Source organism: Lissotriton helveticus, chromosome 1_2, assembly GCF_964261635.1.
Source record: "Lissotriton helveticus chromosome 1_2, aLisHel1.1, whole genome shotgun sequence".
Classification (NCBI taxonomy): domain Eukaryota; kingdom Metazoa; phylum Chordata; class Amphibia; order Caudata; family Salamandridae; genus Lissotriton; species Lissotriton helveticus.
Window position 1 is genome coordinate 431,057,953 of NC_136058.1, and position 13,181 is coordinate 431,071,133.

The following is a 13,181-nucleotide window of genomic DNA, read 5'->3' on the forward strand; positions in this document are numbered from 1 at the left end:
CATGTTACCAAATATGATAAGTACCTGCCATTCCAAGTGATGCTTAGGCATCATTTCTTGCTAATGTGTTAGCTAAACAACCAGACTGTCAGCCACTGTGATTTAAATATGTATACTGTATGGTCAGTATGAGATGCTCTCAGTCAGGGTTATGTGTCACTATGGCAGATGTTCCCATTATAAGTGCTTGTTGAAATAATGGGTTGGCCACCAATACAGGTTATGGTCAACCAGATGCATTTGGGGGCTGATGATGTTCACACAGTTAGTAGCGGTACTAGACCCCCCCGCGGGAGGGGTGGGAGTGTTTACGCAATGTCAACAAGTATTTCCATCAACTTATGTATATTTGTGAATTGATGCATAGTATTGAGTAGTGTGAGTGTAATAAATGTACTCTTCCTTTTTATAAAGAAAAGTACAGAGTGTTATTTCTGCGTACCTGTAAATGGCGATTTCTAGCCCACACTACAGCCCTAGAGTAAGCGTTAGACTGCTCTGCAACGCTACCCTCTGAGAGTCAAGCGCTACATTGGGGTGTTTGGTTTCCAGTGAAGGACAAATGTAGACCCATTATTTGTGCAGGCCTCACAACTAATGCCTTGTTTTACAACAAGGAGTTAAACAAAAAAGTCTGTTGGGCACCAATGGGAAACATGGCAGCCACTCAGCAAACTTTAGGTGCTTTTAGAGGAGCTCCTGTTGCTCCTCTGAAGATACAGGGATAGCCAGGTTGGTGGAAATCGCTAAATATGGTGGACGGTAGTCCAACGGGGTAGTGGAAGTTGTTACACCTGCTCCTCTGGCAGACCGTGGACCACCTGTCAAACTATAAAGGTAAGGGACAGTCTTCAAATGTAACTCAAAATAGAAAAATCACAAAAGAAAGACGGGCTGGATTCAGGGTGTGGTGGACAGGGCACTCTATCAAAAATGCAACTAAGCATTATACCAGCCAAACCAACGGTCCACCCGCCAGCCCTGTTTAGGGGTGGATGGATTTTCAGCCTTTTATTGGAAATCCCATTGGGTATGTCGATGGAAAACTTCTTCCGAAGAAAGGGCTTTCGAATAAAACCTATCAGACATTAGATAAAGCACGTTATATGAGAACCTTCAAAAAAAAGAAAATTTTGTATTTAACAAATTCATGTTTAAATTACTTGTATGGCAGACTGCTTTCAAGTACTCAACATTCTGTGGCATTTTTAAGGATTATTAACAAGAGAAGTGCCAGATACAGACATAGTTTTAGCACCTCTCACTCTGAGAGAAGGCACACTGGCGAGAATAGACCCATCTAATGCCACCTGTGGCATACTCCTGCTGAAAGCAGTCATGCTATCGAGATCATTTGACCGCTCTATTGCCAAATTAACTAGGCTCCTTGCTGACATCACAAATTATCTCTATATTTTACGAAATAAATCGCATTTAAGATCTCCTACGCAATCAGCAGTCAAATACCATGAATTCAAATAAATGTGTTGTTTTATTACATATCAAAAAACATACATTTCTTATTAATAAGTCAAATCTAGTCATCATTGTGTACATTTCATAACAGCATGATTGTTCTTGCTGTATCACAATTTAGTTCATGTTAATGTTAAAGTAAATCCTGGTACACACCTCTGTTGTGTGGTTTTTAAAGGCTATTGGATGTCCATACATGGGTGGTGTCTGGATGTTTGGTTATGTATCATTAATACAGATTTTTAAAGTATTGTGTTTCAAATTTATTATGCCACTAATGGCCGTACAAACCACTTCTTCCTAAAGATAATTTGTTCAGGTTAGAACTTGTTGCTGTTAACGTGAAAGTGAAGTGAGTTTGACCCTGCAGCAAACCCCTGTAGTGTGTTATGTATAGGATGGGTGTGCTGAAGAGCAGTCTCATTGCTGTTCCTCACTGGCTGTGTGGTGGTGGTGATGATGGTTGGCAGCACAGATGGATGTCTTTGCACACGACCCAGATCGCTCATTTGTTGCCATTGAGCAGAAGACAATTGGCCGTCATCCAATCTGCAATAGCTGCCCAGAGTTGTCAGATAATGCCACCACCAGCTGTGTGTCATCCGCGTAAGAGACCACAGCTAATCCTCTGCTCCTGGCCACTGCTGCCAGAGTTTGGAAATAGATGTTAAAAAGGGTTGGGTTTAAAGCTTGTAATGCAAACCTTAATATCATTTGTGTCAAAACTCAGTATCTTTTGTGTTCCTTTACTTCTGAATCCAGATTTCTTTTCCAGTGCCAAGGATCAAGAAATGTAAAGCAGCGAGTTGATATTTCAGGATTCCAAGAGCTGAATTCTTTACTGCTCAAGATTCAATCTTTACCTAATCGTTAAGCTATCAGAAACCTATCAAGAACTTTTCAACTGCTTTCTCTCTGTTCAATAATTTTGCCATCATGCACGGATTTTGTCCTTTCACCATTTAGGAGTTGGTTGGGTGATTCTCTGTAAATAAGAAAGGTCTAGAATATATTCATATACAATGAATCTGGCCGTGAATCATTTACAGTCAGTGGTGAGCCAGCAAATTTCCCAAGAGTCCAGCTTGATATTGGACACCTCTGGGAAGTGCCACTATGGTGGGTGCATTTACAGATGCATGTGATGATCGAAATGAGTATCATTTGCCCCGCGTCAGGGCTTCAGATGTAAATGTTGTGCACTGCAAGCATGATCTCTCACAGTTACAGGTCACAATTTTCTACTTTTACTTCTTCTACCTTTGAACGTTCTTCTCTAGCAGCTGTTATTGAACTGGTTGTTGCACCAAAGGATCAAACACCAAAATCAGATAGAAATGTTCTCCAGTCTATGCTTGTTAAACGTATTCAGGTATGTTTTGTTTATAGGTTTTATCACTAATCCCTGTAGTTTGCTGAAAATCCTTCCCGCAACTACTTCCAAATCCACTGCAATACTATGGTTTCTCCCATGTATGTGTTTGCTGATGTCTTCGTAGGATTGATAATCGACTAAAGCTCTTCGCGCTTTCAGTGCACTTGAATGGCTTTTCCCTAAGTGGGTTCGCTGATGATTTCTTAATGTTGAAGGGTCACCAAAACTATTTCCACATTCACTGCAGTGGTAGGGTTTTTCACCTGTGTGTGTATGCTGATGTCTTTGAAGAGCTGATAATCGTCTAAAGCTATTCACACATTTAGTGCACTTGAACGGCTTTTCCCGAATTGTGTTCGCTGATGATTTTTTAATGTTGAAGGGTCACTAAAGCTACTTCCACATTCACTGCAGTGGTAGGGTTTTTCCCAATATGTGTTCGCTGGTGTCTTTGTAGGTTTTCTAATCGACTAAAGCTCTTCACACATTCACTGCACTTAAATGGCTTTTGAAATGTGTGTGTTCGCTGATGACGTTGTAGCTGTGATAACCAATTAAAGCACTTTGCACATTCACTGCACTTGAATGGCTTTTCCCCAGTGTGTGTTCGTTGATGTATTTGGAGATGTGATAACTGACTGAAGCTCTTCACACATTCACTGCACTTGAATGGTTTTTCCCCTGTGTGTTCGCTGATGAATCCTGCGATGTGAGGAATCAGTAAAACGACTTCCGTATTCACTGCACTTGTATGGTTTTTCCCCAGTGTGTGTTCGCTGATGTCTCCTGAGATGTGAGGAATTAGTAAAACTACTTCCACATTCACTGCACTTGTATGGTTTTTCCGCAGTGTGTGTTCGCTGATGTCTCCTGAGATGTGAGGAATTAGTAAAACTACTTCCACATTCACTGCACTTGTATGGTTTTTCCCCTGTGTGTGTTCGCTGATGTCTCCTGAGATGTGAGGAATTAGTAAAACTACTTCCACATTCACTGCATTTGTATGGTTTTTCCCCTGTGTGTGTTCGCTGATGTGATTGGAGATGTGATAACTGACTGAAGCTCTTCACACATTCAGTGCAATGGTATGGTTTTTCCCCAGTGTGTGTTCGCTGATGTCTTTGGAGTTGTGATAACTGACTGAAGCTCTTCACACATTCACTGCACTGGAATGGTTTTTCCCCTGTGTGTGTTCGCTGATGAACTTGGAGTTGTGATAACCGACTGAAGCTCTTCACACATTCACTGCACTGGTACGGTTTTCCCCCCATGTGTGTTCGCTGATGATCTTTTAGGAGTGCTAACTGACTAAAGTTCTTCACACATTCATTGCTATTGCACGTTGCTTCTCCTGTGTGTGTTTGCTGATGGCTCTTTAGTAGTGATGATAAACTAAAGCTCTCGCTGCTTGTGTATGATTTTTCTTTCTTGGTTAGTGTCTCTGGGTCGGGTTTATATTTGTCTGCATCCCATGACTGCGTTTCCTGACGAGCTAACATGGTTTATAAAGCACTTGTGTTATTCTTACATTCCCTGTATTTATGTGGTATTTTGGATGCTTGATTTCAGATTTCACAATGAAATACAAAACTCACCCACTACACATATTATAATTGTGGCAAGGGAAGCTTCTTTGTAGGTGGATTTGTCTTTAGATTACATAATGGCTTTGCATGTTTACGGTAAAGATTAGTCTTCCTTCAGGTCGATGCAAATTGGGACAGTCTGTTGTAGATCAGAGACCCTCTCTTTCCTTTACCCTTCAGTTGTCTGGCTCCACTCCATTGTGCTTTTCTCTTGCTCTTGTGGTTTGGCCAGAAAGAGTTTACAATACACCTAGCGTGCTGAATGGTGGTCTGCCATCATTACAGGAAGCAGAGCAATGCTGTATCTACCTCATACCGAACACATTATCGAAGCTGGTGGTGGAGGCCCGTTTACACAGGAGGTTGTTTGTCAGTGTTGGTGCCTTAATTTTCTAGAGGTCATTTCTTAGTCCTGTTGCGTGGAGGTGCACAGCTCAGACTCTTGCATCCACTGAATTGCTCTTGACTGCTTCTTCCAGGATCTATCAGTTTATGTTCAGGGTCCTCAGTCTCGGACTGTGCAGATCTTTTCCTGAATATTGGAGCTCATTTTTTCTAACCGCTTTTTTTTTTTAGATTTGCACGATTACTGTCATTATTCACGATCATTTGTGCATTCAAGGCTGGTTTCCTATTGGATGTAAAGAGATTTAAAATCACTAAATGGAAATGTAAAAGAATGTGAATACACAATATTTAACTAGTTGTAAAAGACATCTCTTCTTCACCATTTTTTAAAGTTACCAAGGGCTATTTCACAGATATTTAACTAAATCTTCCATTGAACATTTCACTCTTACCTACTTCAGAAAAGGAGGAGATTTTTCAGTGTTCACAGAGTAACAGTACAGAAAGAGCACACATGGAGTGCCCACTCGCTAGAGGTACAGCTTTAGGAAGACGCACATGGCCAAGATTTCATTTAAACAAGAAGGGATTGTGAACAAAGAGATGGATCAGGATGTGCTACTGTCACTTCAGTTTCAGGAAGTGTATGACAACAGTAACCCTTTCAAGAACTATATGACAAAGATAACTCTTCATGAAGTATATAATAAAGGTAACGCTTCAAGAAGTATATAATAAAGGTAACGCTCTTGGTAGTATATAATAAAGTTAACGCTCCAGGAAGTATATAATAAAGGTAACACTTCAGGAAGTATATAATAAAGGTAACGCTCCTGGTAGTATATAATAAAGGTAACACTTCAGGAAGTATATAATAAAGGTAACGCTCCTGGTAGTATATAATAAAGGTAACACTTCAGGAAGTATATAATAAAGGTAACGCTCCAGGAAGTATATAATAAAGGTAACACTTCAGGAAGTATATAATAAAGGTAACGCTCCTGGTAGTATATAATAAAGGTAACACTTCAGGAAGTATATAATAAAGGTAACGCTCCTGGTAGTATATAATAAAGGTAACACTTCAGGAAGTATATAATAAAGGTAACGCTTTAGGAAGTATATAATAAAAGTAACGCTTCAGGAGGGGGTGTATAACAAATGTAGCTCGATTCACACTCTTCTTAACAATACTTTCCAGTTTACACTGGAGCAGCTGAAGTTGCAACGCATGTCTTTACTTTTCTGCTTGTTAAGTTATCTTTGCCACTTTCCCAGGGATGGTTCAAGCATTTGTTGGAAGATTGCAGCATTTATTATAGAGATTCCATCACAGGCAGTAATATACCTGCGATATCTCTGCTGCCAATATAGGTCTGCGTTTTGTCTTTTTCTACCTTACCATGGTTTCTGACAATGTTTTAAGTTTGGTGCCAGCATGCTTCGCTGTCGGTGAATGGAGCCTTGGCAGAGTGGGGCAAGATGTCCGTTGCTTGAGGGTGACTGCAGCATTTACACCGCTGCACATTTCTTACATTCCGCTTTACCTTATCCCTGTTCATCGCCTTCCATACTCCCTTATGTCTGTGTACTCGCTCAGCAGGGTTCATTGACAGCTAAAGCAGGGGAGTGACTCGATGAACACAGCAGACATCAGGTAATGGTCTGATAGTCAAACGCCATAGTTGGCAGTACAAGGATCTTAAGCATCTCTAGAGAAGTTCGCCGGGGGCATACAAATGGAGGAAGTGCACAGGTAGCTACTAATGAGGTACAAACAGGGGAGGTGAACATGTAGGTACATGCTCCTTTTTTGGTCTGTTTCAGGCCTTTACTGGGCTGGGTATTGGTGTGCACTATATCTTATTCCTGCGCCTGCTAGAGGCACTTGCTGCAGGGGTGTTACCACTTTGACCCTTTACAAGAGAAGAGCAGAGCCTTAGATAGCACAACACCTGGAGACTGCCTGCCTTCAGGGGAAGGTGAGGGTCCAGGTGTCAGACAATATCAGCAAGGGACATAAAAGGATCCTAAGAAACACAGCGGCAGAGAGGTCAAATCGTCAGCCCAGATGGAGAAGAGCCAGGTCTTCCACTGTTTCCGGGTCAGAAAGTGATATTGAATCTTTCTAAGGTTAGGAGGCATAGATTTCCATCGGGTCAGAGCTAAGACATGGAAGGAGCGGTAAACAGTCATAATATCGATTCCAAAATATAGAATGGACATAATATCGAAGTAAAAATATAGAATGGACAAAATATCGAATGGACACAATATAGTGGTTAAAAATATCGAATTTAAGGTAAGTAATATCGATTTTCAAAATATAGAAGTCAAAATATCGAAGTATACAAAATAGGCATTAAATATATCGATTTTTTAATAATATAAATTTTGTTAAAGTGTTTTGTATTTTAGTATATGTGTGAAAAGTGTATATTAATTTTTGTAATGTATGTTTAATGTATTTTAAGTAATGAATTTTATGTTATTTAATTTTTGCGTAATTTAATTCTGTAGCGGGTTGTGGGTTTATAGGGGAATAGGGTGGGAAGTAATTTGATTATATTAAATTAAATATTAATTTTTAGCAATTATTATTAATTTTTATTTAAATTTAGCTTTTTAGTTCTGTAGCGGGTTGTGGGTTTATAGGGGAATAGGGTGGGAAGTAATTTAATTGTAATTAATTAAATATTTGTATTTATTTATTGGTATTCATTTTGAATTTATTGGTATTTTTTAATTGGTAATTAATTTGTATTAATTGCCAATTAATTTGTATTAATTGATTAATTGTTAATATTGTTAATTTTCTAAATTTATTTTCTGTAGTGGGTTGTAGGTTTATAGGGGAATAGGGTGGGAAGTAATTTAATTGTAATTAAGTAAATAATTTTTTTCATTTATTGGTATTGATTTTAAATTTATTGTTAATTAATTTTTAATTGGTAATTAATTTCTATTAATTGGCAATTCATTTTTATTAATTGGTAATTATTTTGTATTAATTAAATAATTGATAATTATGATAATTGTATTAATGTATTTTCTTTAGTGGGATGTGGGTTTATAGGGGAATAGGGTGGGACGTAATGTAATTGTAATTAATTACATATTAAAAATACTTTTTGTGTATTGATAATTAATTTACTGTTAATTTTTAATTGGTATTAATTTTTGTTATTAATTAGTTTTTGTTATTGAAAATTAATTAGTTGTTAAATAATTATGAATAGGTTATTAATTTTTAATAACTAATATGTAGTTGTATTTCTAATTAATTATTACATAATATTAAATTGGTTATTAATTTCAATTAATGTTTTATTGGTATTGATATTTAATTTATTTTTTATAATATATTAAATCATTACTTTCCCTACTGTTAAACTCACTGGAGTGGGAATAGTAATTTTCACCCTCCCGCTATCCAACGCTTTCCCTACTGTTGCACTCTCTGGAGTGGGAATAGTAATTTTTACCCCTACGCTATCCAAAGCTTTCCCTACTGTTGCACTACCTGGAGTGGGAATAGTAATTTTCACACTCCCGCTATCCAACGCTTTCCCTACTGTTGCACTATCTGGAGTGGGAATAGTATTTTTTACCCCTACGCTATCCAACGCTTTCCCTACTGTTGCACTCTCTGGAGTGGGAATAGTAATTTTTACCCCTACGCTATCCAATGCTTTCCCTACTGTTGTACTCTCTGGAGTGGAAATAGTAATTTTTACCCTTCCAATATCCAACGCTTTCCCTACTGTTGCACTCTCTGGAGTGGGAACAGTAATTTTTACCCCTACGCTATCCAACGCTTTCCCTACTGTTGCACGCTCTGGAGTGGGAATAGTATTTTTTACCCCCACGCTATCCAACGCTTTCCCTACTGTTGCACTCTCTGGAGTGGGAATAGTAATTTTTACCCTTACGCTATCCAACGCTTTCCCTACTGTTGCACTCACTGGAGTGGGAATAGTATTTTTTACCCCTACGCTATCCAATGCTTTCCCTACAGTTGCACTCTCTGGAGTGGGAATAGTAATTTTTACCCCTACGCTATCCAACGCTTTCCCTACTGTTGCACTCACTGGAGTGGTAATATTAAATGTTACCCTCCTGCTATCCTAGGGTAAAATATTGTACATTTTTTATTAATAACTTAAATTAATTATATCTTAATTTTAAGGTTATTTGAGTATTTTTAAGTATGTTTTAGTTAATTATATTTATTATTTCATTAATTTTAAAATTACTTTTAAGACATTTAAAAAAATTCGATATTTTGACTGACTATATTTTTTACAGACTATATTTTGGATTAGATATTTTTGTACTTACCTGTTTGTAGATAGGAATTCGATATTTTGGCATTCTATATTTTGGTGACTATATTTTGGTAAGTCTATATTTTGTCATTCTATATTATGTCAGTGATCCGGAAGGAGCAACCTCTCATTCTGGCTCTGCTATGATGAGGGATGTGGGCCAGGTTTAGATTGGCGAAGCTCTGTGTTCTGGAGGGCATGTAAAACTGCATCTAGGTAGCTAGGCTGGGTACTCCCTGGATCTCTGTTTTTTGGAGTTAAGTTTTAAACAGTTGTCATGCATCCATCTGGCCATCAAGGTTTTTAGATTTGGCACAAAAGCCAGTCGACTGCTGACAGGGAAATAATTAGCTGAGTGTTATCAGCTTACAACACTAGTGAGATATTCCAAAAGATATTTAGAAAGTGGATGGTGCGCACAACCGTTCGCTTTGTATGTAGAGTAAGAAAGGTTAACAGAAAATATTCTTCTTTTGACGTGGGTGCACCCTGGGGTGACGTTTCCGTCCTGGAACGTCTTAAATTAAACTCTACTGTTGTGCTTCCATAGAACCTGGTCGCATCCCCTTTTGGGGCACTCTTTAGTATAGTTCTGATTAAATTTCAATACAAAAGTTCCATTGATAAAAAGTACTGAATGTATTCATTCATGTTAGGCAATATATCCTTTGCTTTCTTATATATTCATTGTAGTTGTAGACATTAAATTATATATTCATCATTCCATTGTCGTAATCTCCAATGCTTTTCGAGCATCTCCTGCTCTTCATCAGGGAGAACTTCCTGGAATTCAAACGATATGTGCTTACTGATACTCAGAAGATCAATGGTAAAAACCATATCAACCCAAATCCAGTGGGTGATTAAGTGTTATCTTGTTTGTAATGACAAAAAAACGTGCAGCAGCGTGAACTGATGTGATGGACAAAGTTAATGGTGAAAATAATCAGTGAAAATAATCAGTGTGAGCCCGAGGTGTGAATACGTGCATATACTCACTAGGTTAATGTCGAAAGGCTGATGCTTTGCAACTAGATTTTGTAAAAAAAGTGTCACTGGTAAGCGTGGTTCTGATGTCCTCTTTAAACTACCAATTGTCAATTGCCCCAAGTCTGCTATGAGCTTTCACATCTGTCTATAAAGTTAGATGAAAAAAACGCTATGCCGTGCTGATAGCGCTAAACGCGTTAAAACTTTCTCTCTCGCTCTATTTTAAAGAGCGCTTAGACTATCAAACGGTGCGTGAATCACCTACTTTAATTAACGACTCCGTCACTCCTCCGGTATGGTCTCAGTCCCGCCCGGTGTACGGACGCTGTGTGTGTTCATCTGCCGGTGTGCGATCGTTAGTGCTCGACAAGCGGTGTCACGTGATTTTAAAAAAGTGAACAGCGAAGAATGGACTAGTTATGTATGTGAAGATGGCAGACATCTTGGAATGTGGAAAGTAGCTCAATCTCTAACTGTCAAAACGGATATATACAATAAACGGACCTCTAAAATATTAGTATGAAAATACACATGCAAGTACAAGTATAATACAAGTGTTAAAAGTGTACAGTTGAAGTTTAATTGTCAAAATCCATAGCCATAGCCGCTTACGGAGCAGAAATATGGGGCACAGCTGAAGTGGGTGCTCTGCAGAAAGTGGAGGATAAGTTTGTTAAAATGCTGCTTCCAGTTACTCTGGCTTGCTCGAACCTGATTGGCCACAAAGAACTCGACCTCCCTTGTATTACTGACACAATCAAACTGGCGCCGCTCCTCTTATGGTAGAGTATCTGGAAAAGGGACTCGGTTATACTCAAGCTGTAATAAAAGATATAATCAACCTTGACCAAGCCATTAGTATTCCTTGGCTAGCATATATCAAGAAGTCTTTCACAGATTTGGGCCTGGCTTTTCTGTACACATCACCATCTAAATGCTTATCTTTCTCCAAAACTGAGTTAAGAGAGGCTTTTGTTAATAAATGTGAGTTAGAAAGATGGCAATGTAATCAAAATAAAGTCACGGCTATATTCTACCAGACACTTTCTAGGGTGCCCACAGGACATGATTCATATCTCTCCTTTATCTCTTATAACATGCATCAATATCATTTAACAAGGATGAGATTTAATTTTAAGAACATGAACTAAATAATCTATTGCTATGTCCTTGTGATGGCTTGTCCACTCAAACAATGTCTCATATTTTATTCTTCTGTTGTTTTTATAAAATGTAAAGAAAAAAATTCCTTCTCCCAATGTTAACAAAACGGAGTCTATTTTCTTAGTTTTCAGCCCTTACAGTAATTCATTCCCTGGAAACCCCATTCATCTCTTTTATGACTGCAAATGTGTTATACTCAGTCATTCGGACTAGGAAAAGTTTGTTAGAGAGGGGGGTTGGTTTATTTGATCATTTTCATTAGCCTGTCGTTAATTGCCCAATTACTGATAATGAATTGATGTAAGGCATCGTTACCAGTGGTTTCAATTTTGCTCCTGCTGTGCCGCACCCTGCAACTAATATGGGCCTGCGTGAAGAAGGCTTCCCTGAAAATAGGGGGAATACATCTGATTAGGACACACAATGCCAAGGGAAACACTCACACCACAAGCCACAAACAGGAACTGTCCATGCTCAAGATACGGACACAAACAGCCAGGGTAGTAGAGAACTCAATTAAGGACGGGCAATATTAGATTTGGGTTAATTTATAAAAAGGGCCCGCTCTTAGGAGTCCAGCACACTAGAGAATAACTGTTGCCTGCACTACCTAAATCAGCATAAAATACTTGTTACAGTTCCAGAGTGACCCAACATAACACAGTTGTCCTCTGTTCATTCCTAGAACTTACCGTGATGGAAACATCAGACATGGAACTAGCCTCAAACACACCAGGAAGATTGCAACAGAAAAATCACATGTGGTCCCAGGATCTAATACTTAAAGCAACAAGTCAGATGCACACACTCAAACACAAATAAATGCACAGCTGAGAGCATGCACTCCGGCCAAGGAGTATGTCAGAGCAGCCGGTCAGTTGCACTCATCAGATAAAGCCCAAACAATGTATTTGCAGTAAGCTTTACTCTAGATAACATACACAACACACCTGGACCACCTCAGAATGTGACATCCAGTTGGTATTAATGGTCCCTTCTATAAGAGTGGAATAAAGTATCTAAACACAATATTTATGACCCAATGTACCAGAATGTCCTGCCCAAAGGGGGGCAAGCTTCACTTTATTGCACCGGGCATACAGAATAAAGCATGCCATGGACCTGAATTCCAGCACAAAGCTGTCGGAGATGTGGCAGCTATTCCTGGCCATTATTGTTTAATTAATTTAAACTGTTCCTGACTGCCAAGCCTCGCTGTTCTACTTTTTGATAACCCGAACCTGCTTCCACACAGCAATGGTTACAACATTCCACATTATCTGTAGTTAAGGAACATCTAAACTTCCTTTCTGATGACATGGATTTACAAGATTTCTTCTTGGGTCTTAGGTCACCACATTCTTACAGATTCATTCACTCCACTTACAATGAACTGTGGAAAACTTCTCAGCAGGACCCTGCTGAACACTTAGGACAAATTGACGGGATTAATTTGGAAAATGCATTGGTTGTTGTGGACAATGGCATGACTGCATTGTGAAATCACATATATTCTTTGAAAAAATATTGTATCATATGCATTCTAGGTTACGTTTCATGACAAGTGTCTCAAAAAGATGGATGCTAACCATTCTACACAGGCTGGCTTTGTGATACATGACAGTCAGGTATGTTATGTACCATCTTAAGCATCTGGTATTCTAGTATGTTTAGGGGGTTCAGATGGGGCAGTGTGAGCTAGTTAGGAAGCAGGCCCAAAATTCCTGATGACACGTGTGAACTGAATTACCATATTCTGAAATTCATGTTGCCCAGAATACACAGTCCTACATTATTCGTAAGAACAGTATAACATTCCCAGGGGTATGACACAGTCAAAGAAGGAATTGGATTTCAAGTCAGTACAAAAATTAAAGAACATTCTTTCAAGCCAAAAGGGATAACTTGCTACAG

General features: G+C 38.7%; 1 protein-coding gene across 1 annotated transcript in view; it reads right to left on the reverse strand.

Moving 5' to 3' along the window:
* Positions 1 to 3,396: 3,396 nt before the first annotated feature.
* LOC144805038 (uncharacterized) overlaps positions 3,397 to 13,181 on the reverse strand; it is an 87,318-nt gene continuing 77,533 nt past the window's right edge. Inside the window, exon 3 of the mRNA XM_078671939.1 lies at positions 3,397 to 4,353. Coding sequence (XP_078528065.1) covers positions 3,508 to 4,353 — 846 coding nt within the window. The 3' untranslated portion in view covers positions 3,397 to 3,507. The remainder of the gene's footprint in view (positions 4,354 to 13,181) is intronic.